The 25,958-nt window shown below is 38.3% G+C and overlaps 1 protein-coding gene across 1 annotated transcript in view; it reads right to left on the bottom strand.

Annotated features, from left to right (window-relative positions):
* Positions 1 to 11,051: 11,051 nt before the first annotated feature.
* The window catches only part of BMPR1A (bone morphogenetic protein receptor type 1A), a 135,292-nt gene continuing 120,385 nt past the window's right edge, over positions 11,052 to 25,958 (bottom strand). The window contains exons 8-13 of the mRNA XM_069459916.1: positions 23,023 to 23,167; positions 17,801 to 17,993; positions 15,638 to 15,935; positions 13,585 to 13,760; positions 12,259 to 12,389; positions 11,052 to 12,168 (exon numbers count right to left, since the gene is read on the bottom strand). Of these exons, the coding sequence (XP_069316017.1) occupies positions 12,043 to 12,168; positions 12,259 to 12,389; positions 13,585 to 13,760; positions 15,638 to 15,935; positions 17,801 to 17,993; positions 23,023 to 23,167 (1,069 nt within the window). The 3' untranslated portion in view covers positions 11,052 to 12,042. The remainder of the gene's footprint in view (positions 12,169 to 12,258; positions 12,390 to 13,584; positions 13,761 to 15,637; positions 15,936 to 17,800; positions 17,994 to 23,022; positions 23,168 to 25,958) is intronic.

Here is a 25,958-nt window from a genome sequence, read left to right as displayed (position 1 = left end):
AAGCAATGCCCTTCAAACCTCTGCCTCATTTACTTCGAGAGAGCAAAAACATTTGGTAAAGTAGCTAGAAATATGGGACAAAACAAAACTGTGTGGGGTAAATGTGACTTTCATAATTCCAGGTCGTATTTGACTTCAGTTAATTCTACACAAAACATTCAGAGGCCTCCACACCAGGCAGTGACACTAACACTGGACCAGACAGTATAGCTCAGGTCGCAGTTTTTCCTGCAGTATCAACAGCTTTCAAAAACTTATAGATCCTCAAGTAAACAGGCTTGAGAAAGCAGTCATGTAGTTGTTCTAAAATAAAGTGGGGTTTTTTTGATAGTAGGTATTCAATATTTGTTGAATATGCTCTTTGTAAGAAAATCCAATTGGACTTGGTAGTGAGTTGGTTGTTGGGGTTAACAAGGTTACCAGCACTTCTCATTGTTTTCTGGGGGTCGTCAATTCAAATAATTGTTTCTCAGAGGTTTTTGGTTTTTTGCCAGGAAGCTTCATGTGTTCAATGTTCTAAGATCAATGTTAAAATGAATAGCATACCAGGCCACTCTGCCACTGACAGTTTGACTGTGGGGTAAATCACAACCTCTCTTGAACTTTTTCCATCTGTCGTGTGAGGTTGTTAGTCTAACAGCGCTCCTGAAGTATTCTAGTATCTTATCATCTTGACCACAGGTGTGAATCCAGCTCACCCCCAGTGCCGCTCTCAGTTGCCAAGACCAATCCTGACTTGAGACATAATGGGCTTGGGCCACTCCAGACCACAGATGGAAACCCAGTGGCGGGGGTGGGGGGTTACCCTTGCTGCTGGCCATACCATGCTGCTCAATCTTGCTGTTATTGGTCAGGCGCTGTTGATGACTCAGCTGAAACATCTAAGACTTTCATTTGGAATTTATTGCACTAATAAGCAGCGTGAATCGCTCCCTCCATAAAGGGTACAAGTCATCCAACCTTCATATGGTTGGCACTCTTCGATAGGAAAGTGATAACTGATCAACTCTGCCAGCAGCATGTATGAGTCACCCAGAAGTTTCTGGGATGAAACTAGAGAAATGGTCCCTTTTAGACAGGATATTTTCCATGCAACAAAACAAACATGATTAAATTTCATAAAACCTTAACAAGTGTAAATTTTGTTTAAACAGTTCTATAATTAGGACCCCAGATCAGTAAGAATTCTAAAGTTCATCTGGCCAGGAGTGGTGGCTCACACCTGTAATCCCAGTGCTTTGGGGAGTTGAGGAGGGAGGATGGCTTGAGGCCAGGAGTTCAAGACCAGCCTGGGAAACATAGCGAGAACTCCATTTCTTAAAAAAAAAAAAGAAAAAGAAAAAATTAGCTGGGCATGGTGTGCTCATATTCCTAGCTAGCTACTCAGGAAACTGAGGTGGGAGGATCGTTTGAACCTAGGAGTTTGAGGTTACAGTGAGCTATGATGGTGCCAGCCTGGGCAACAGAACAAGTCCCTGTCTCAAAAACAAAAACCCAGGAGGCATCTAGTAACTCTGGATGGAGACCCAGTAACACCCTTCCACTTGTGGCACCAGAATACCACAATGGACTGAGCACACAGTGGAACCTTCCCCAAGCCTGCTGGGGGAAAAGAACATGAAAGAATATTCAAAAATATTAGAAAACAAAGGGTACCATAAACACATCAGGAAAATTAGTAATTCCTGAAAAATAGGAAGTAGAAGGGATCAGGTATAAAATGAAACAGAGCAGTAAATCACAACCCAAAATATTTGAGACTGCTGAGGAGGTGGGAGTGTGTCCAGGGGTGCCCCAAACTCAACCCAGCCCTGCACATGCTTGGGGTCAATGGAGGCAGGAAGCTCCCACACCCAGATAAGCCCAGAGACGTCTCCACAGACCACAACATCGTGTCAGAATAATTCTTGTCCTTTACTCTTATTTCAGAAACTGAGAAGAGGCTATGCTGTATGGTCTATAAAAATATTTTTTGGCCGGGCGCGGTGGCTCACACCTGTAATCCTAGCACTCTGGGAGGCCGAGGTGGGCAGATCGTTTGAACTCAGGAGTTCGAGACCAGCCTGAGCAAGAGCGAGACCCCATCTCTACTAAAAATAGAAAGAAATTATATGGACAGCTAAAAATATATATAGAAAAAATTAGCCGGGCATGGTGGCACATGCCTGTAGTCCTAGTTACTCGGGAGGCTGAGGCAGGAGGATCCCTTGAGCTCAGGAGTTTGAGGTTGCTGTGAGCTAGGCTGACGCCACGGCACTCACTCTAGCCTGGGCAACAGAGTGAGACTCTGTCTCAAAAAAAAAAAAAAAAAAAACCTATTAACTATTTAAAAAAAAAAAAAAATTTCTTAAAATCCTTCTTTCCTCTCATACCCCAGCTCCTCTAGTATCCCTTTATCTCAAAAACAAAAGCTCTCCCACCACAGCCTGGGCATCATTCTTCCATCCTCCTCCAAGAAAGCCCCAAGCCTGTCCTGACGATGATGACAGAACTCTCTGCGGGGTAGGGGAGGTGAACAAACGAGTGGGGAAAGCTGAAATCCTCCCGAGCAGGCAAGAGGGGACAGGATTGTTTGTTTTTGCTCTAACAAACAGCTGCAGGAAGCTCAGGAACACGGAGCAGAGGTGAACAGGTATTCATTAATACGAAGATGCGCAACTATCCCCAAACTGGCAAACATCTGTGAAGGACTATTAATAGCATCATGAACAAGAAGACCCAAAACTCAGCAAACTAAGATTTTGGAACATACACAATACATCTCCAGAAACACAGGAAATTAGAAATTTTAACTTGGATAGTGGTTCTAAATACCATCACCCCTAAACAGAACCAGAGTGCCTTGGAGAAATGGCTGACTCCAGGCCGGGGCAAGGAAAGTACAAGAGGAGTCTGGAATCTCTTAATGTGCTCAAAAGTAAGAGGTGAGATGGGCACGTGTCACAAGGACCCAGGAGCCAGCTTGATGAACTCCCAGTAACCAAGTCTGGGTCAATTTGGGCATCAAAACAAATAATGACCTAACAGACTATAAGTCATTGAATAAAACAAGAATCCATGAGTGTATCCTGATGATAAAAAAAAATAAGGGAAGGCCAGGTGCAGTGGCTCACGCCTGTAATTCTAGCACTCTGGGAGGCGAGGCAGGAGGATGGATTGAAGCCAGGAGTTCGATACCAGCCTGAGCAAGAGTGAGACCCCCCCCCGTCTCTACTAAAAATAGAAAGAAATTATCTGGACAACTAAAAATATATATAGAAAAAATTAGCCGGGCATGCTGATGCATGCCTGTAGTCCCAGCTACTCAGGAGGCTGAGGCAGGTGGATTGCTTGAGCCCAGGAGTTTGAGGTTGCTGTGAGCTAGGCTGATGCCACGGCACTCTAGCCTGGGCAACATAGCGAAGACTCTGTCTAAAAAAAAAAAAAGAAAAAAGAAAAAGAAAAAAAAAAAAAGGGAAAAGCTCTTAGAGCAGAATGCCAATTAAATACAGATGTAGGCCAGGCATGGTGGCTCACGCCTGTAATCCTAGCACTCTGGGAGGTCGAGGTGGGCCTTGAGCTCAGGAGTTCGAGACCAGCCTGAGCAGGAGCAAGACCCCGTCTCTACTAAAAAAATAGAAAGAAATTAACCAGACAACTAAAAAATATATATATATATATATATATATATATATACACACACACACACACACATACACACACACACACACACACATAAAAAATTAGCTGGGCATGGTGGGACATGCCTGTAGTCCCAGCTACTCGGGAGGCTGAGGCAGGAGGATTGCTTGAGCTCGGGAGTTTGAGGTTGCTGTGAGCCAGGCTGACGCCACAGCACTCTAGCCTGGGCAACAGAGCAACATTCTGTCTCAAAAAAACAAAAACAAAAACAAAAACAAAAACAAAAACACACACATATATATGTATGTATGTAATAATGGAATTAGAAAAAGCACCACTTTGCAACTGTTGATTCAGACAAGAATCATTGCTGGATGCTAAAACATAGTCTCAAAGTATCTCCCATAATTTACTCATTACAAGGGGAAAAGGGTAACTTCAGAGAAAGGAGTATCACATTAAGTGACGATGCTGACATCATCAATCATGAGACCCACTGACGTCATGGCCCCCAGATGGGATGTGCTCATGAGTACCAAGTCTACAAAACCACTGGCTTTACTCTAAAAAATGTCAGTACCACAAAGGAGCCATTTCAGGTTAAAGGAGAACCAGGACCTGAGACCAGATTCAGGGCCAGGGCCAGGGCCAGGAAAATGTGTTCTCAGGTCTTCACTAGAACAGGCAAGACTTGAATAAGGTCTGTAGGTTATGGCATTGTTGGTACTTGCAATGGTATCAATGTTAACTTTCCTGGTTTTGATAGTTGTACATGGTAAGTAACAGAATATTAATATTCTTGAAGTATTTAGGACTAAAGGGGCATCAGTTCTGTGACTTCAAATAGTTCCGAATAAAAATGTGTGTGTGTGTACATGAACATTACAAACAGTGCAAGATGAGATTTTACGATTCTTGTATACATACACACACACAATGACAAAGCAATTGTGCAAAATGTTAGCAGTTTATGAATCTGGGTGAAGGGTAAATTCCTTATACTATTCACACAACTTCTCTGAAAGTTTGAAATTATTTCAAAGTAAAGTTAAAATAAAACTTAATTGTTGAAATAAACTTGGTAGGCAGGCTGAAAAAAGCAGAAGGTAGGATGACAGAGATGAGAAACGTTAAGAAATATGGAAGAAACATTTAGGTGACTCGGTATTTGTCTAACAGAAGTTCTAGATCTAGAAAAAGTAAAAAGGGAAAGGAGGAAACAAAAAATAAAGGGAGAAAATTTCCTAAGTCCAAGAAAACATTAGAAGGATCCAATTAGCACTAAGCAACAGAACTAATATATCTAGGAAAGGCAAGTTTAAACTTCAAAACATCAAGAATAAAAAGAAGGTTGGTCCAAGTGCAGTGGTGTTTACAACTAATTGATCACAACCAGTTACAGCTTCCTTTGTTCCTTTCTCCACTCCCACTGCTTCACTTGAGCAGGCTTAAAAAAAAAAAAAAAAAAATTAAAGAAAAAAAAAGAATAAAAAGAAAATAAAGTTAAAATAAAATCTGTGTTGTTGAAATAAAAAATTCAGTAGATGGGCTGAAAAAACCACAGGCTTCTTGAAAACAAATGAAACTACGTGATGTGTGTCACAGATTAGACCCATGTCAGAGTTCCCACCAGCAACAAGGGGAGCTGGGAGATCAGGGAGCGCTATGTTCAGAGTTAGATTCTATCTCCAGCCAAACTTCTAGCCAAGTATGAGGACGGGATCAAGTAATAAAAATTGCTTTTTAAATTACAGCTAGATAGGAGGAGTAAGTTCTAGTGCTCCATACCAGGGTCCCCAACCTATGGTGAGTTATATAATTATTTCATTATATATTATAATGTAATAATAATAAAGTGCACAATAAATGAAATGCACTTGAATCATCCCCAAACCATCCCCCCCATCTCCCTGATCCATGGAAAAACTGTCTTTCATGAAAATGTTCCCTGGTACCAAAAAGGTTGGGGACTGCTGCTGTATACCACTGTAGGATGACTATAGGTAACAATAATACATAGTTTCAAATGGCTGGGAGGATAATGAACATTCTGAACACAAATAAATGTTTGAGGTGATGGATACAATCACTATACATGTATCAAAACATCACTATGTTACCCCATATGTATAATTATTAGTTAATTAAAAAAGAAAAACATTTGCTTTTAAAATGTTTGATCGAAATACCTTGCACAACAGTGTAGGTCTTTTGTTGCAGATTTTCCATTTTGTCTTTTGAAAGTTTCTCAACACTTAACTTGCATCTTAGTCATACAGCAGAGCAACAGATGTACATCATCAACCCAAGCCATCATCCGAGTTTAAATTTGCTTTAAAAAATGGCTTCTTCCGGAAAAAAAAAAAAAAAAAAAGGGACGGTGGGCGGGGGGACCAATTCTTTCTTCTCCCAGCTTGAACATATTTTCAACGTAAGTGTTCTATATTGACTTTAACACTTCAGGTGTCCTGCATAAAATTTAGGATGTGAGCCAGGCACAGTGGCATGCCTGTCATCCCAGCTACTTGGGAGTTACGGTGGCAGGATTGCTTGAGCCCAGTAGTTTGAGGCTGCAGCGGGCTACGATCGCCCCTGTGGACAGCCACTGTAATCCAGCCTGGGCAGGACAGTGAGACCCTGTCTCTAAAAAAATAAAACAAAAACTTAGGCTATGAGTAGTGAAGTGGATGTAGGGGCAGTAGGGGATCTGGAATCTCCTTGGATTTCACGATTACAGCACAAATGGGACACTAAAAGTGAAGGTAATTAGACAAAGACCAGCTGCTAAATTTCAGGAGCAATAGGCAGGCCACACACACTCCATTTAAAAATAACAATTCCAATGTCATCCTATGGTGACTATGGATGAACCTTTCAGCCCTAGTTCCTGCTTCTGTCCAAAATAGTTTTTGTATGTATTTAATACCCTGGCACTGTCTCCTCTTGATCCCCAGAGTCAGGGTGACTCACCCACCTGTTCTGACCCTGCACTCACAGTATTTACCTCTCCATGACCAGGACAGTGCCACCACACCAGGTGACCTCCATTCACACTGCCAGCTGGCCACGTTCAGCTGCCCATGTCCACCCAGCCAAGGCCATACTCCCCCAAGAGCCGAGGGAAGGCTTTTTAGGAACATGCACCTAATTTAATAAAGTATGATGTGCCAGAAATGGTGCACTAGCAAGTGAATGGAGATGTGATAACTGAATTAGTATCTGCTTGAGATTATCTACAAGGATTAAGACTATTCTGGAAGAACAAGGATTAGACTATTGTGTTTCTTAATGTCTGCTCTATTACTTTCAAAAATATTAAGGAAACCTTGGAAATAGTCACTCTTCCAACTGAGCAGTGACAATAACAGATTATGCTGGGAAGGAGAAATGAATATATTTACACAGTGTTTGGGTTAGTGTTTTACAGATGAAAGGAAAGCTTGCAAGTATCTGATAGGCTCGGGAAAACTGAGTCGTCTTCATCATGCTGCATTAGAGTGCACGCTATTGTTCTGAGAAGCGTTTTACACTGACACAAAATGGATTCCTGTGAGGAATCTGTAATAGCTATCTCCAAACATGCCTTTCTTTTGAGGGACATTGACCCGTCCCAAATACTTTAGAGGATCTAACATGTTCACAGCCCTGAGCAAAGGCATCAGGAGGCACACTGACTGGATGGATTTGCACACAACAGAAGACAGCCTGGACAGAGGGTGAGGCTCACTGCAGACGGGACAATGACGAGACACTGTTGTGGAACAGAAGGAAAGCCCGCCAAAGCCTCACCTCCCGCTGCGGCAGGAACACCAGAATAAGGCCGGATAAATGCATTCCATCACTCTAAGTAAAAGAGGAGAAAAACCTTGGAAGTTCCCTGACCAGGTAGTAAGGTGAGCACTCTGATGAACTGCTGGTAGGAATATAAATGAAAACTCTTTTTGAGTAGCAATGTGGGAATATTTTTCAAAACCTTAGATTTTTTTTCATCTTAAACAAATAATCTCTTAAAAGTTCATATCCACTAGTCCCATTTTCAGAAATAAAAGAAAATAAAGATTATGTACAAGGATGTTCAATACGTATTTTCCAAAACAATGGGCACAATCCCAATATTTAGTAGGGGATCACAGAAATAAATTATTCCATCTACTTGGTAGAATATTATGCGGTCATATTTTTATTTACGTGTTTATTTATTTATTTATTTTAGTAGAGACGGGGTCTCGCTCTTGCTCAGGCTGGTCTCCTGAACTCCTGGGCTCAAGCAACCCTCCTGCCTTGGCTTCCCAGAGTGCTAGGATTACAGACGTGAGCCACCACACCCGGCCTGCAGTCATATTTTTTAAACTATGTTTTCAGTGGATATTTAATAGCATACTATGATTTAATACTGTAAAAAATGCAGCAGAAAAAGATTAAAAAGAAATATTCAAATGTAAATAGTGGTAATGTCTGGCAATAGAATTTTGAGTGATTTTTATGTGCTGCTTTATTCTTTCTTATGTTTCCCAAGAATCTCTGCCATGAGTACTTATTTTTATAATCAGAAAATGATGTTTCCTTTCTCTTTTTGTAAAGGAAAAAACCCTTCATTCTAATAGGTTTAACTTCTGTACCTACACAACGAAAAGAGCGTTAAGTCACTTACCTGCATGTGCTCCGTACTAGGTCCTGGTACGTCTTAGGAACATATGTCTGTACACTAACTTATCTGTTATAAAATCTCACCAGATGACTTCTGATACACAATACAGTCCGAGTATGGTATCACAAAACACATCACTAAAGTATACTAAAATAAGGTTATTTACTTAAAAATGATACATTGGACATAATCTGTGTATAGAACAAAGCAATTAATGGTAAACTTAATAAGGCACCTTTTAAACCAGATGCTGTACAAAATACATTTAGTGTGTTACATATCAAAGATGAATCTATATTTTTGGTGTTTTACAATTGCATAATAAAACTGCTTGTTTTTACCCTTCTTTCAATGCCTATGTACAGTATCCCTAATTAAGCTATGATGATATTTTCATTTTATACAACATATACTACATTTTAGTTTTTAAATGGGCAAGGACAAAAGTCACTAAAAGGGCTTAAATAATCCCATTGAAAGCAGAATACAGAGTACAAGCTAAAATTACAATGACATATTTAATCCTTTGCAAAAGCCGTACTCACATACTTTCCTTATGTGACCATCGTTACACATGGCTTCATCTGATACTGCCACAGATTTAATCTGGTTCTTATGAACACGTCTCCCCTCTGCGGTTTCCACTGTGACTCATCTTGCACTGAGGCCAGATGAACTGCTACACTAAAATTTTAACATCTGACTCACGTCAATAATAAATTTTATCACTTCTAAACAATACAAGGGCTATACTTAAAAAAAAAATCTATTACTATTTCTGCTGTTGAAATTATTTTACGTATTTTTAAACATTTCAAAACATTCACGTATATGAAATGTGTTTTAATTTATAAAATCTGCCCTGGAATAAACTATTCAATATCAAATTTGATCTTAGGCCAAATTAAAGATGCATGATTCTTTAAAAACTATAGTGCACTTTTGTTCTAAACAGAAACAAAGGATAAGGTGTTGAATATTTAGTAAATTAAAAAATCTGGCACATTCTGGGAAAACATAATTTTCAAAAACTATAGGTTACTTTCTAAGTTTAAGAAACACCTCTGGACATTGAAAAGGCAACATAAAATGCTGATCAAAATATCTCTGTGTAAATACTTCCAGAGAAATCAGATTCAAATTTTATACTTCAGAAACTTATTAAATAAGAAAGCACAGTGAAAGCTCAGAATAAATACATTGAAGCAAATCCTAATGTGCCTTTAGTCCTAGAGATATTTACCAGCATAAGGAGAATTCATAAGGAGAATTCTCTTTGCGGGTTAACTTTTGCTGTTTATATTTAGGTAGTTTTGGATTTTTGTTTGCTTTTATGCTTTAATTATTTAAAGGGATGACTGAGGCCACACATTTTGAAAGCACGAAATTGTAAGTGGGACCAAATAATGGCTCCCAGGGTTTTAGAACTTATTTCCTAACTATGGGACTAAAAAGCACTTCCTCTTGCTGGGCTGCCATATTCTTTCACTATTTCACTTACTGGGTGAGCTTCAGATTTAAGAGTGGGAAGGAGAGAAGAAAACAAGTTTCATTCAACACTTTTAGATTTTAGGATTCCAAATATAGCAACATTTGCTTTCTAAAGAACAAGTTATACTAGAAAATGTTTTTACTCAACAAGTTTCTAAGGTTAACTCTTGATATCACTTTCACTAGACCAAGCTAATTAAAAGAAATCACTAGAGTAGTCTCATAAACTAATTTTTTGCTTCCACATACCATTTTAACATTTCTAAGAATAAAGTTTGTACCTCCTTATATATTTTCTTTATTAAGATGACAAATGATTTTTAAGATTTATAGTTTACCAAGTCAAAAATAAATCAAGGTTAACTGAAACTAAGTAAATCGATGTCATAACTGTTCTCAAATCACATGGCAATTTAGATTAAAATACCTATATTTCTTAGTATATAGATGGGGAAATAATCCTGGAAAAGCAGGTTACTAAGTATTATCAATATGCAAATTTACTTATCTTGATGAACACTTCAAACTTTAAATATATTAGAGGAAACTTATCAAACTTAAAACGGTTAAGGCAAGTTTCACACTTGTGAAATTTAATGTGCAGACAAATACTGAAGTTTTAACCTTAAATTACAGTCAAATTTTTGGTAATGGATGGACACATGCTCTGAGTTTGCCCCACTGAATTTAAACCTTTTGGGCTATGCTGTGACATAATCACACTGATTTTATGTAGTAATCAAAGAAAATTGTCTCACTTGATGCATCATGAGTTGTATACTCAGAAGAGATTAATATTTAAAAGGCATTATGGAAATATAATAAATTTAAGCAAATCGGAATTATTCCTTGAGGTAACAAGGCATCTATAAAATATGTATCGTTTTGTTGAATAACAGCTGTACAATGTACGTACACATACTGACTAGATACTGCACTTTTCTGCCTGACTCTTCATCGTCTTCACGAGTTAGGGAACAGAAATCATAAAACCAAAATTATCAAACAATTTAGATGCCTAAAACATATTTAACAGTTGTTGAAAATTGAGATGGTATTAAGTTTTTACCTGAATTTAACAAAGGCCTGGATTTGATATATTACTTTGAATACATTAATTCTGAAAATTCATATTAAGTTCTACTTTATAACTTTTCTTCCCTTAAGGATGGGATGTGAGGTACATGCAAGCTGGTTTCTACAGTATGAATGTTATGTACATATATAAAATATGGTTGTAAAGGAGTGGGTATTTTGCAAATAAAGTACATTACACACAAAATATAAATAACTTCCCTTTAACAAGTTACTGAGAATAAAGAATACAGAACACGGTTATAGGCACTTACATTGCTATCAAATGCAGTAATTTACTTCAATAAGAAGTGCTTTCTTTATGAACATGGTTCTTTGCACTGGGATCTCCAACTTTGGATGGGATACTTTCCATGACAAAAATAACTGCCCGAAAAATGATGGCCGTGGAAGGAAAACAGTCCAAATTTACAGACACTTTAAACTTCTTTTGGCTTTTATATCAACTTTTATGTTAAAAAATAAAGTTGGTTGGGCAACTATCTCACTTGCAAGGTAAATGGCTTTTATGAGATTGGCAAATCTTGGTCAGATATTGCATTTTTAAAGCACAAAACCACTGGCCACCAATATCTTCCTGTGCATTCATAAATTATTTTCTTCTTATTCAAATGGCAGCAGAGGAATCCTGGTGTGCATGTGTGTGCACAGATACACACACCATGATCAAGGAAGGCATGACAAACTACCATAAACTAAGCAGTATCCCAAGCAGATCATAATCTACAGGCTGTTTTACAAAGGTAGAATACAAACAGATTAAATTTTCTCAGGTAGAAGGCAAAAGTGTCTATTTTTCCATTTCTGCTGAATTCATTTATCTTCTTAAGGCTTTCACAGAAAGCACCATTTTATGAACAGGCAATTCAGTACCCAGAGTTTGACTGGAGACTTATTAATTGGGATAGAAGTCTTGATGCAGTTCATAAAAACCTAATAAAAAAAAGGCATCAAAAACCACATTTAAAATAAAGCTGTCCACATATAAAGAATGAAGGGTTTAGAAGAAGTTCCCAGCTTATAGTCTAGTAAGAGTACTGAAAGGTTTAATATTAGCAGCCTGTGAATGTGTACTGAGGAAAGAGTCTGAGAACCAAGTTAATATCCTTAGTTGACTCTAATTCCACCCGTTCCTTGGGTAAAACAGTTCTTGCAGTCTGGAGTTTCTCCTCACAACTGTTTAAGTGTCAAATCTTTACATCTTGGGATTCGACCATCTTGGCAAGTGTCTTCTTGATTCTCAATGCTGTAAGTCTGGAGGCTGGATTGTGGGCCCAGCATTCTGACATTAGCTTTAAAACTGCTCGCAGACACTGAAAGGTAAAGAGAATGTAGTGAGCAGACAGTATCTTTCTTTGGTGACGTTTACCAATCACTTCTCCAGGGCACTGAGTTCCACTTACTTCATCACTGTTCCACCGATTAGACACAATTGGCCGCAAACGTTTGACACACACAACTTCACGCATATCTTCGTATGACGGATCACTTGGTACCATGTTGTAATATGGCAACTGGTATTCTTCTACTATCCCTGCAGGGAGTGGCAAAACACAGTGGGCACAAAAACGATGGCTGGACAAAATACACCAATGTATTTAGCATCCTCCTGTGAACTATGGAACTAAAACTCACATAAAGAAAAATACACACTGAATGATTCACTTTTAATAGTAAATGTATGTTTTTTTCTTATTTATGCCCAATTATTTCCTCTACCTCCTCCAGGGGCCTCCATTACAACTGTGATAGAGTCCATCAACAAATGGGATATCGAAATTCCTTTAAAAAATGCACAATGAAATCATTTATCCTAAATTTTAAATCTAATTACTTATATGATTATTCCTACTAATGAATATGGTTATTTTTTTTCCCCTTAAGTAGAAAGACTTACCATGATGTGCAGACAAGAGTTCACACAGCAGGCTTGAGACTGCTGTCCCTAGAAAGGCCTGCTTGCAGGGTCGGCCCTTGCACAGTGTCTGGGACCCTGAATGGTAAACAGTTCCCTACATGGACATAAAACTTTCCAAAAATGATAAGGGTGGCTCACAGTTCCTAGAATGTTTGTACAAACAGTGTGGTGTATGTTGAACATCTGCTTTCCTTCTGGGAGTTTGGAATTTTGGCATATGCCAGGCAGAGGATGCTTATGTGACCAATCTCCAATAAAATCTACAGGTGCTGAGTTGCTAATGAGCTTCCCTGGATGACAACACTTCACAGGCATTGTCACAACTCAAAGTGGGAAGAATTATGCACATCCCCTGTGACTCTACGGGGAGAGGACTTTTGGAAGCCATGCCTACTTTTCTATGAACTTTGCCCCAGACACCTTTTCCCTTTTGCTGAATTTCATTTGTATCCATTCACTGTAATAAATCTTAGCTGTGAGGACAGCTATATGCTTGAGTCCTTTGGGTCCTTCAAGAGAAACTGTAGAACCTAGGAGTGTTCTTGGGGAACACTGACATTATATAATCTAAATTATGTAACTGGAGCTAGGGTTTCTTTTAAAAAAAAAAATTTTCTTTTTTTTTAGACATGGGGGTCTCACTATGTTGCCCAGGCTGGTTTCAAACTCCTGGGCTCAAGCAATCATCTTGCCTCAGCCTCCCAAAATGCTGGGACTATAGGAGTAAGCCACTGGCGCCTGGCCTGGAGCTGTTATTTTTTAAATGAAGGGTAAACAAACATAATCCGAAACATACCACTCAAGCTCTTACCTCCTGTGATACAACGACGAGCCATTTCCCATATGATCAGGCCAAAGCTATAGATGTCAGCCATTATGTAGGGCTGGAAATGGTTTTTATTTAGGCTTTCGTCTAGCACTTCTGGAGCCATGTAGCGTTTGGTGCCCACCCTGGTATTCAAAGGCACATCAACTTCATTTGTATCACTGAAAACAGAAGAAAGACAATGTCCAGGTTCATTCAGAGCCAAGAACAAAATATTTTTGTCATATTTCATAAAAGCTTCTCTCTTTCTAAATACACATTTCCTTATCAGAAATCCTTGGGGCCAGATGTATTACAAAATTTGTATCTTTCAGACTTTAGAAAAGCCACACACCCTTTTAAATATATGCTACATAGTATAAAACATCCATAGCAGGGTTTAGAGCAGTATTCTTTTTTTTTTTTTTTTTTTGAGACAGAGTCTCACTTTGTTGCCTGGGCTAGAGTGCTTTGGCATCAGCTTAGCTCACAGCAACCTCAAACTCCTGGGCTCAAGCGATCCTCTTGCCTCAGCCTCCCAAGTAGCTGGAACTACAGGCATTCCCTGCTCACCACCATCCCCAGCTAATCTTTTCGTTTCCATTTTTAGTTGCCTGGCTAATTTTTTCTATTTTTAGTAGAGACGGGGTGTCCCTCTTGCTCAGGCTGGTCTCGAACTCCTGAGCCCAAACAATCCACCCGCCTCAGCCTCCCAGAGAGCTAGGATTACAGGCGTGAGCCGGTGCCTTGGAGCAGTACCCTTAATCAAACTCATTACTATGCCTGCAGTGAAACACTAAGCCTGAATACTCATATTAAACTGGAAAAAGACAATAAATACCTCACATTACGCCAGGTCAGGTTTTGCCACCAAGTAAGTTTGGTGCCTCTCTGAGAAAGAGGACAACACTGAATATAAGAAGTGGTAATTATGCCTAAAACCAAGTGAATGTGAAAATAAAAGAGGAATCATTTGCTTTTACCACTCTCATATCATAAACTCAGTCTTCACAATGTAAGATTACATTTCTTCTTTTTGGGTCCAATCAACTTAGTTCTGTTGTTAGTAATGTCTACATAATCATATTGATAATAAGTAATAAATGTTTATTGGCTCTTCAATTTTTGGACTATATTTTAGAGTTGAAGACATGAATGTTTGTTGCTTAGGCCCCCAGGTCTGGCAGGTCTCGGAAACTACTGTCAAGCAGAGAGCAATATAATCAATTGCATTTTCTTATATAGCACTCAATGAGTATTTAAGCCAACAAACACTACATTGACTTAGGACAGTCCAACAACCAAGGGAGACGATTCAAGTGTTTTTTACAGTTGTCTTACAGACTGGTACTTTTATTTTATGGCATGAAATGAATTCTGAAATGTGAAACAGCTACAGTATTCTAGATAGAGTTATAACAACATTAAAATGGTTTCAATGGTTTCCTACAAATGTGGTAATTCTAATTGTTTAAAAATATTGCTAATATCAAAGTGGTGATGGAGAAATGATATATGTATCCTCCCTATTTGTGGGAGTGTAAACTACGTGCACTTTCTGAAGGGATAAAATGCAATCCACCATAGTTTACAAGGCATGAGCACTTTGTCTCAGCTGTCCCTTCTCTAGGAATCCGTCACGGAGAATACTTGTAGAAGTGCTCAAGGATATAATATATATAAATAAAACAGGACAATGTTCATTAAAATGTTTTTAAATAATAGAAATAAACTGGAAGCAAACTTAACGTTCATCAGTTGGGTTATAGAATAAATTATAGTACATCCATATTATGGAAAACTTGGCATCTGTTAAAAAGAATGAGGGCAATCTATATAAATTGAAATAGAAGTATGTCTATGATAATAAAAAGCAGGAAATCAAGAATTATGTACAGTAGGATGCAATTTTTGTAAAAAGAAAAACCCGACTATATATTAATATAACCATATAATGAGACTTGCACATTTTTAGAATTCCATTGTCCTGAATACAAACACGCAAAAGTCTTTTGGAGATTAAAATAATTTCAGAACAGCGGGGCAAAGAACCACTTACCTGTTGAATTTAACAGCAAGGCCCAGGTCAGCAATACAGCAACTTCCATTTTTCTTGATGAGGATGTTTTTGCTCTTTAGGTCTCGATGAGCAATTGCAGGCTTTCCCTGCGTGCCGTAAATTTCTGTGTGAAGGTGGCACAGACCACAGGCAGTGGAATACGCCAACTTGAGCAGGGCTCTGGTGTCTAGTGTAGCACATTTCAGGAAGTCATAGAGAGATCCATTTTCATGGTAATCAGTAATCAAATAGAGCTGAGTCCAGGAACCTGTACCTTTAATGTCTGCTGCTATAAAACCTGTCCAATGAATGAGTTTAAAAGGTTAGTTTTCAGAGATGGCTAGGAGGAATAATAAATGCTCATTCAGGAGACTGAGAACAACTTAGGTATCATGTACAGATAATAAAAATTTAATGTGCCTGACAAAATCTCTTAAATACGTGCGTTACCAAAAATTTTATTTCTACCATTTATAAATATATTTTTATAACAAATTTACAATAATTTTAATAATTATGAAACTGACAATAATATGACCAAGAAAAAGATCATATATTATATAACTAACCAGGGGAATATTACCAATCTACAGGATTCTCTAGTAGAAAAGGTTCTCAATTTCAAATCAAAAAGTGGACACTATAATGAGCTTAAAAACGTTCAGCCAAGAGTTGGCTTATTTGCCCATCAGTGACTCATGGCACCTGCCTTCTCAGTCAGCTCCCTGACTACCAAGTCCACAATACTGCTCTTGTTTCCTTTTCACTTCTTTCCTCCTCTCTCCCTTCAGAAAGAGGTCAGTGAGTGCTGTACTGAGTTCAACAGAGTCCCCACAAAGTTCATGCCCACCTGGAACCTATAAATTGACCTTATTTGGAAAAAGGATCTTTGCAGATGTAATCATGTCAAGATGAAGTCATATAGGATTAGGGTGGGCCCTAATTAAATGACTGGTGTCCTTTTAAGACGGAAACGTGGACACAGGCACATAGGGGAGAAGGCCGTGAGACGACACAAACAGAGACTAGAGTGTTGTCTATAAGCCAAGGGACACTAAAGATTGCTGGCAACCACCAGGAGCCAGCAAGGAAGGACCTTCCCCCTGGAGCCTCCAAAGGGAGCAAGGCTCTGCCAACACCTTGGTTTTGAACTTCCAGCCTCCAAAACAGTTCTGCTGTTTTAAGCCACCCGGGTCATGATAATTTGGTACAGCAACCCTGGGAAACTAATAAAAATACCCACTATATGCTGGCAAGGTGCGTGCTCTCTCCAAATTAAAGGTAGGAAAACAGCCTCTGAAAAGAAATTAAGACTCAAGATAGCTAGATCAGCGTATGCACCCTACTGATCAGATCATCATACCTAAGTTATTTTGCTATTGTGTAAATGGGGAGGGGAGAGGAACATATATTAAACACAGAACATACGATGAAGCTCCATGTTGGGTTGCTGAGCTTACCAAAGGCAAAAGGCATAGAGTTAATGTCACCCTAGAAAACTGCTTCAATTATCTATAAAAACTGTGGTCTTCAGCTGGGTGCGGTGGCTCACGCCTATAACCCTAATACTGTGGGAGGCCAAGGTGGGTGGATCATTTGAGCTCAGGAGTTCGAGATCAGCCTCAGCAAGAGTGAGAACCCGTCTCTACTAAAAAAAATAGAAAGAAATTAACTGGACAACTAAAAATATATAGGAAAAAAAAAAATTAGCCACGCATGGTGGCGCATGTCTGTAGTCCCCGCTACTCGGGAGGCTGAGGCAGGAGGATCGCTTGAGCCCAGGAGTTTGAGGTTGCTGTGAGATAGGCTGATGCCACGGCATTCTAGCCTGGTCAACAGAGTGAGACTTTTGTCTCAAAAAAACAAACAACAAAAAAAAACAAAAAAACAAAACAAAACAAAAAAACCACCTTGGTCTTCATTACTACAGGAATAAGTCCAATAAACTAGTATTTCTTTCCATTTGAAACTCATTGCTATTTCTTTAGGTGGTTAGTAAATAAAGTGGTTGGCATTCGGAACTGTGGTGTATTCTACTGGATTTCCTTTAGACAAACGCATATAGTTGAATTTGTATGTTTTCAAAGCACACATGGCAGGTTTCTACGTGCACCCCACTAACCCTGTCAGACACAGAATTGACCCAAATCAATGTGTACCCACCAAGTATGTTTTCATGGCGCATTAGCACAGTTTGGTAGATTTCTGTTTCTCGAAACCAGCTAGCTTCCTCAGTGGTAAAGAATACCTTGACTGCCACTTTTTCACCACGCCATTTACCCATCCACACTTCTCCGTATCGGCCTTTACCAACTTGCCGAACCATCTGAATCTGTTTGGCAATAGTTCGCTGGACCTTAAAGAAAAAAAAGTAAAAGGTTTTGAGCTCTTGATAAAAAGAACCTATTAAGACTGACAAAGGGGTCTGATGGCCCATCCCATCAAAAAGCATGGTATATCCAACCAACCAACTTCAATTTTAAAACTTATAATGTGCTTAAAAGCATGAAACAATGTACAATGTATTCTGAAGTTATAAACTAATAGGTTGGTCAACGTTGCTATGTTTGTTTGTAAAAATGGTCATAATAATTTGCCTCCCAGTACATACAGCATGGGGTGGTCTTCTCTGCAGAGTCAGGAAATGGCCCCTATGACTTGCTTTGGGCAACAGAACAGCAGCAAATGCGATACAGGCAAAGACCTCACAACTGTTTATGAAGTGGGGCTTGTCCTTGTCCTTGCTGTTTTGGGAACCCTGTGACCAACGGACAGCACCACGTGAACTGCCAGCCAAACGTGCGACTGTATCACCTAGCTGTAGCTGAGCAAGTCCAGAAAAGGAACTGCCCAGTGGTCTACACCCACAAAACCATGAGAAACAGTAAATGTTTGTTGCTTCAAGGCACTAAGTTTTGTGGTGGTTTATTATGCAGCAAAATGTAAATGATAGTTAAAAATCTTCAACTCAGTCTTTAAGATTCTACAGGATCTGGCCCAGCCCATAATTTGGTATGATCACTCCTCCGGCACTCCTTTTTGTTTGCCTTATTTCAACTTTTAGAATTCACTCAAGCTTAACTCCTGCCTCAGGGTCTTTTTGCACATCCAATTCCCTTTACTTAGAGTGCTGTTTCTCTTGCTTAAAACACCTTCATAGCACACACACTTCTCAATTGATGCACTTATCACAATTATATTTTCTTACTTACACATGTATTTCCTTGAATTCCACCCCCTACTCACAGGATACAGGTATTTATTTTGGATAATACCTGAAGTACAATAAGTATTTTATTATTTGTTAAATGAAAGATGTACACTGATTGCTATCTTTCAGAAGCATTAATGATCATTCTAAATTAAAAAGAACTATTGTTCCAAGTTGCAAATGCATCTATAAAATGGCTGTTTTGTGCAAACCTAAATTAACTTTATGTATCATTTATTACAGAATCCTTTTATAATTTTTTAAAAAGGTCATGATTATTGATGTATAATTTACATACAATAGAATTCATCCTTTTTGAGAATAGTGCAGTAAGTTTTGACAAATGTATAGTCATGTAATCACCCACACCATAATTAGGATATAGAACATTTCCAACACCTAAAAAAATTCTTACTTTTGGTTAATCCCCTAAGTCCCTGGCATCAGTGATCTGTTTTTTTATCCTTACAGTTTTACCTTTTCTAGAGTATCTTACAAACAGAAACATACAACACGCAGTCTTTTGTGTCTGGCTTCTTTCACTTAGCATAAAATGCCTTTAAAATTTATCCACTTTGTTGCACCTATTAGTAGCTTGATCCTTTTTAATGATGAGTAGCATTCTACTACAGCGGTCCCCAACCTTTCTGGCACCAGGGATCGGTTTCACGGAAGACAATGTTTCCACAGAAGGCGGGGTGCAGTGGTGGAACTCAGGCATGCACGCCCGGTTCCTAATAGGCCAGGACCAGTACCAGGCCTCACCTGGGGTTTGGGGATCCCAGTTCTCCTGTATGAATGTACCACAATTCATTTATTTATTTATCAATTAATGGACTTTTCCGGTTGTTTCTAATTTATGCCTATTATGAATAAAGCTGCTATGAACATTCATATTCAGGTCTTTGTGTGGTCAAGTTTTCTTATTTCTTGGGTAAGTAATTAGCAGAAAGATTGCTTCATTGTACAGAAAGTATATGCTTAACTTTCCAAGCAACTATCAAACTGTTTTTCAAATTGGTTGTACCATCATTTTGCATTGCAATCAGCAATGTGTGAGATTTCTAGCTGATCTAAATCTTATGGGCACTTGTCAGTATTAACCATATTAGCGGATGTACCGTAGTACCTCATTGCATTTCATCTGCATATCCCTGATGATACTGAACGACATCTTTCCATGAGTGTATCTGCCGTTCTTGTATCTTCTTTGGGAAAGTGTTCAAATCTTTTGGCCATTTAAAAAAACTGGGATGTCTTTTTATTGAGTTGTAAAAGTTTGTTATATATTCTGCACACAAATGCTTTATCAGATCTTTTCTTGCCAGTCTGTGAATTCTCTCTGTTTTCTTTCTTTCTTTTTTAGAGACAGAGTCTGGCTCTGTTGCCCAGGCTGGAGTACAGTGGTACCACCACAGCTTGCTGCAACCTCGAACACCTGGGCTCAGGTGATCCTCCCGCCTCAGCTTCATGAATAGCTGGAACTGCAGGCACATGCCACCACACCCAGCTAATTTTTTAAATATTCTGTAGAGAGGGGAACTCCTGGCCTAAGTGGTCCTCCTGCCTCAGCCTTCCAAAGTGCTGGGAATACACAGTGGTGCCCAGCCTCATTTTCTTAACCAGTGTCTGTGCAATAGCAGAGACATTACATTTTGACAAAGTTCAATTTATCATTTTAAAAAATGATTCATGTTTTTTGTGTACTGAGAAGTCTTTGCTCAAACCAAAGTCACAATAATTTTTTTTTTTTTGAGGCAGAGTCGCGCTCTGTGACCCTGGCTAGAGTGCTGTGGCATCAGCCTAGCTCACAGCAACCTCAAACTCCTGGGCTTAAGCAATCCTTCTGCCTCAGCCTCCCAAGTAGCTGGGACTACAGGCATGCACCACCATGCCTGGCTAATTTTTTCTGTATATTTTTAGTTGTCCAGTTAATTTCTTTCTATTTTTTAGTAAAGACGGGGTCTCGCTCTTGCTCAGGCTGGTTTCGAACTCCTGAGCTCAAACAATCTGCCCGCCTCAGCCTCCCAGAGTGCTAGGATTACAGGCATGAGCCACCGCGCCTGGCCCACAATAATTTTTTTCTAACATTTTCTGTTAGAGGTTTTATACTTTGACTTTTACATTTAAGTCTATGCTTCATTTTTTTTTTTTATATATAGAGTGAGGTAAGGTTGAGATCCACTTTTTGGCAAATGAATGCCAAATTGCACTATCTGTTGAGTACACGGTCATTTTGCCACTGAATTACTTTGGCAACTTTGTAAAAAAAAATTAGTTAACCGTGTATGGGTGTGCCCCTTTCTAGACTCTATATTCTGTTCCATTGATCAACATGTCTATCCTGGCCAGGTGCAGTGGCTCACGCCTGTAATCCTAGCACTCTAGGAGGCTGAAGCAGGAGGACTGCTTGAGGCCAGGAGTTCAAGATCAGCCTGGGCATCATAGAGAGACCTTGTTTCTACTAAAATTTAAAAAAAAGGTAATAAATTTAAAATATATTTAAAAAAACATTTTTTTTTTTTTTTTTTTTTGAGACAGAGTGTCGCTTCGTTGCCCGGGCTAGAGTGAGTGCCGTGGCATCAGCCTAGCTCACAGCAACCTCAGACTCCTGGGCTTAAGCGATCCTACTGCCTCAGCCTCCCGAGTAGCTGGGACTACAGGCATGCGCCACCATGCCCGGCTAATTTTTTCTATATATATTTTAGTTGTCCATATAATTTCTTTCTATTTTTTTTAGTAGAGACGGGGTCTCGCTCTTGCTCAGGCTGGTCTCGAACTCCTGACCTTGAGCGATCCACCCACCTCGGTCTCCCAGAGTGCTAGGATTACAGGCATGAGCCACTGCGCCCGCCCAAAAATTTTTTTAAATTTAGTTTTAAATATGTCTATCCTTATACCATAGTATGTACCATACCGTGCTAATTATTGTAGCTTTATAGTAAGTCCAGAATCAGGTAATAAGTCCTTTTTGTTCTTCTACTTCAAAGCTGTTTTGACTTTTCTAGTCCTCTGCATTTTAATATAAATGTTAAAACAGACTCATCAATTTCTATAAAAGTTTGCTCTAATTTTGACTTGAATTGAAATGAAATTACACACCAATTTGAGGAAAACGGAAATCAATAATATTGAGTCCTCTGATTCATAAATACCTCTACTTTTTTTAGATCTTCATTAATTTCTTTCAGCAATGTTTCCTAATTTTCATTGTATAGGTCTTGCACAAATTTTGTTAAGCTTATTTCTAAATATTTCATGTTTTTTATGTTATTTTAAATGATACTGCTCTTTAAATTTCAATTTGTAATTCTTTGTTGCTAATGTATATAAATTCAGTCATATTTGTATAATGACCTTGTATTCTGTAACCTGATAAACTCATTTATTAGTTGTAGTAGCTTTTCTGTACCATTCTTGGGATTTTCTACATTAACAATCACATTGTCTACATATGAAGATGAAGACAGTTTTACTTTCAACTTTTCCAATTAAATTACAGAATTATTTAGTAAGATAAATTTTAAAATTAAAGATCAATGTATTTACTTTCAACTAATGCAATTAAACAACTAAAAACCTATGTACTGTTATAGAGTCATATAGAGTCCTCTCAACCTTTAAATCTGAATATTTCCATATATAAAATCTGTTGGCATTATTTACAACCACCTTTAAAATTATTTTTATTGAATTTGTGTTTTTACATCGACAGAAGTATCCTCTCTATGAAGATCTATGGGAGAAACTTCTCTTTGATTTTAGAATCTGAAATAGTTAAACATCCCTCAACCAATCAGTTTAACCTTATAATGCAAGGAAACTGACACCTGATTCCTCTTCAAGTTGGCTGTTAAAATGCTTAGAGCAAAACTTGTGAGCTAACTCTTGAGCTTATACACATGTAGGACTTTCATGATCTAACTCTCTCTCTATATAGGACTTTTTCCTAACCTTGTTTATGGTTCTATCTTACTTGCCTATTCTATTTTTCCTGGTTCATCTATTTTTTAATTAATATCATCTTTCAATACTGCATACATCTTTCTAAATAAGGAGAAAACAAGGCGTCTAGTGTTGCTCTCCAATCTGCGGTAATTATGCTGTCCATCATTATCTGAGGACACATTCTGTATCAACACCCCATTCATGTGTACATGAAGTTTTAACTTACCAATAAAGGTAGTCCAGATCCACTCCCAGAACTTTGTGACTGGTCAATAAGATCTTTTAATGATTCTCCAACTGGAATAAATGCTTCATCCTGTTCCAAATCACGATTATAACGACGTCTGCTTGAGATGCTCTTGCAATAATGTCTTTTAAAAAAGCAGAAGACAATCTATGTTAAAATTCTAAAACCATAAAATTTTGAGTTAAGAAAAACTGAGGTTTTCTACATCATCATCTTTCCTTCAGAAGGAATCATATCCAATTTAGTTTATCATAGGATAATATATTCTCTGTAAAAATACATCCAGAAATAGACTTTATGAGGTAAACTTCTCTGTATCATGTTAAAATGGAAAGATATCTATGATGTATTGGCAAGTGAAAAAAACAGACCAAAATCAGAATGTAAAGCATCATCTTAGCTATAAAAAAATTAAAGATAATATATTTTTACATATGTCTAAAAAGGTAAGAAAGAATATATAGCATAGGACTATTTACTTGCTACTTCACATATATATATTTTTTATTTGAATTTGTAACCATGTATTTTCATGTTAAGATGAATAAACATATTTCCATTTTAAACAAAGGGAAAAGGAGTTTATGGAAAAGAAACCAAACATGTTCTCTTAATTCATTCTGATGTTTTTGAAGGCCTACTTAAAATTTCAAATTATGAAATATTCTGAACACATAGGAAGGTAGAGATTAACTGGCACCTATGTATAGATCATTTTAATTTAATTAATATTAACATTATGGTATATTTATTTTAGATATATATTAAATAAATAACCAGTAGAAATATTTGAAGCTCTAGCCATTTCTCTGATAATTCCATTTCCCTATTTTTCACCTAAGAGAAAATCACTACCCTGAGGGTTTTTATATCCTTCCTATGTATTTATACTTTTATTATACATGTATATAGTCATGAACAATATCATTTCTCTATAGAAAAATTTACATAAATGGCATATGTTGTATTAATATTTTATATCTTGCTTTTAAAACCCCCTCCTTATGTTTCACAAATTTATCCATGTTGATAGCTCATTTTTACTGATGTTGAGTGTGTCAGACATTGTTCTATGACTCAATTCATTTTTATAAAACCCCTAAGAAGTCAGAACCGTTTTTCTATTTTACGAATGAGGAAATCACGGCCAAGAGGTTCATCACTTGCCCCGAGTCAGACAGCTGCCAAGTGGTGAGGCTGGGATCCAAACCTGAGGCCTGGTGCTAAAACCCATAGTGCTTGTTACTACGATTCTTTTAAGGAAATGACTTAAATGGTGCCCAGTGTTCCTGTTATAAATTTGTCACAACTTACCCTGACGGCCATAGTTCAGTTATTTCCAAAGATTTGTATATGTTAATATAAATGGTACTGCAATAAACATTTTTGTGCCTATCCCCTTGTGCAGATATATGAAAATTTCTTGAAGGTATACATAACTTCAATTTTATAGATATCACCAAACTTCTCTCCAAAGTGGAATAACTTATACTCCCACCCAAAGCATAGTATCACAATATCCAGTTCCTTACAGTCTAATAATACAAGTTATGAACTGTCATATTTTTAGACTTTTGCCAATTTGATGGGTATGAAATACTGCCTTATTTTAATTTGCTTTCCCTTAGTGAGGCTGAATTTCTTTTTCCCCGTGGTTCATAGTTTTTCTGTGAGCTGCTCATTCGTATGTCTCTTGCATGTTATTCAATTAAGGTGTTTAATCTTTTTTCTTTGTTGATTCATAGGAATTCTTTATATAATCTGGACACTGAATCTTTGATAATTACATGTTACAACAATCGTCCCTCAATCTGTGATTGTCATGGCATTCTATTATGGTGTTTTATGTCAGGTTTTAATTTTAATATAGGAAAATTAATCATTCTTTTTCCTTTTTTTTTTAATTGAGACAGAGTTTCACTCTGTTGCCCAGGCTGGAGTGTAGTGATGTGATCACAGCTCACTGTGGCCTCAAACTCCTGGGCTTAAGTGATCCTCCCACCTCAGCCTCCCAAGTAGTTGGGCCTACAGGTGTGTGCCACCATGCCCAGCTAATTTAAAAAAAAATTTTTTTTGTAGAGATAGGGTCTTCCTATGGTGTTCAGGCTGGTCTTGAACTCCTGGCCTCAATCAATCCTTCCGCCTTGGTTTCCCAAAGTGCTGGGATTAGAGGCATGAGCCATCATGGTCAGGTTCTTTTTGCTTTTTGATATATGCTTTTTTGGGCTTTTTTTGTTTGTTTGTTTGTTTTTTTGAGACAGAGTCTCACTCTGTTGCCCGGGCTAGAGTGCCGTGATGTCAGCCTAGCTCACAGCAACCTCAAACTCCTGGGCTCAAGTGATCCTTCTGCCTCAGCCTCCTGAATAGCTGGGACTACAGGTATGTATGACCATGCCCAGCTAATGTTTTCTATATATTTTTAGTTGTCTGGTTAATTTCTTTCTATTATTTTTTTTTTAGTAGAGACGGGGTCTCGCTCTTGCTCAGGCTGGTCTCCAACTCCTGACCTTGAGCGATCCTCCTGCCTCGGCCTCCCAGAGTGCTAGGATTACAGGCATGAGCCATCGTACCCAGCCTTGTTTTTGTTTTTGAGTCTCTCTTTGTTGCCTGGGCTAGAGTGCCATGGCATCAGCCTAGCTCACAGCAACCTCAAACTCCTAGGCTCAAGTGATCCTCCTGCCTTAGCCTCTCGAGTAGCTGGGACTACAGACATGTGCCACCACATCTGGCTAAGTTTTTCTATTTTTCGTAGAGACAGGGTGTTGCCCTTGCTCAGGCTGGTATCGAACTCTTAACCTCAAGGGATCCTCCCGCCTCAGACTCTCAGAGTGCTAGGATTACAGGCATGAGCCAATGCCCCTGGCCTGCTTTTGTGTCTTAAGATAACCTTGCCAACCCTTATGTCATCAATACCG

The sequence above is a fragment of the Eulemur rufifrons genome, chromosome 28 (assembly GCF_041146395.1).
Source record: "Eulemur rufifrons isolate Redbay chromosome 28, OSU_ERuf_1, whole genome shotgun sequence".
In the NCBI taxonomy this organism is placed as follows: domain Eukaryota; kingdom Metazoa; phylum Chordata; class Mammalia; order Primates; family Lemuridae; genus Eulemur; species Eulemur rufifrons.
The sequence above is the reverse complement of the archived record's forward strand: the minus strand, read 5'-3'. Positions and strand labels throughout refer to the sequence as shown.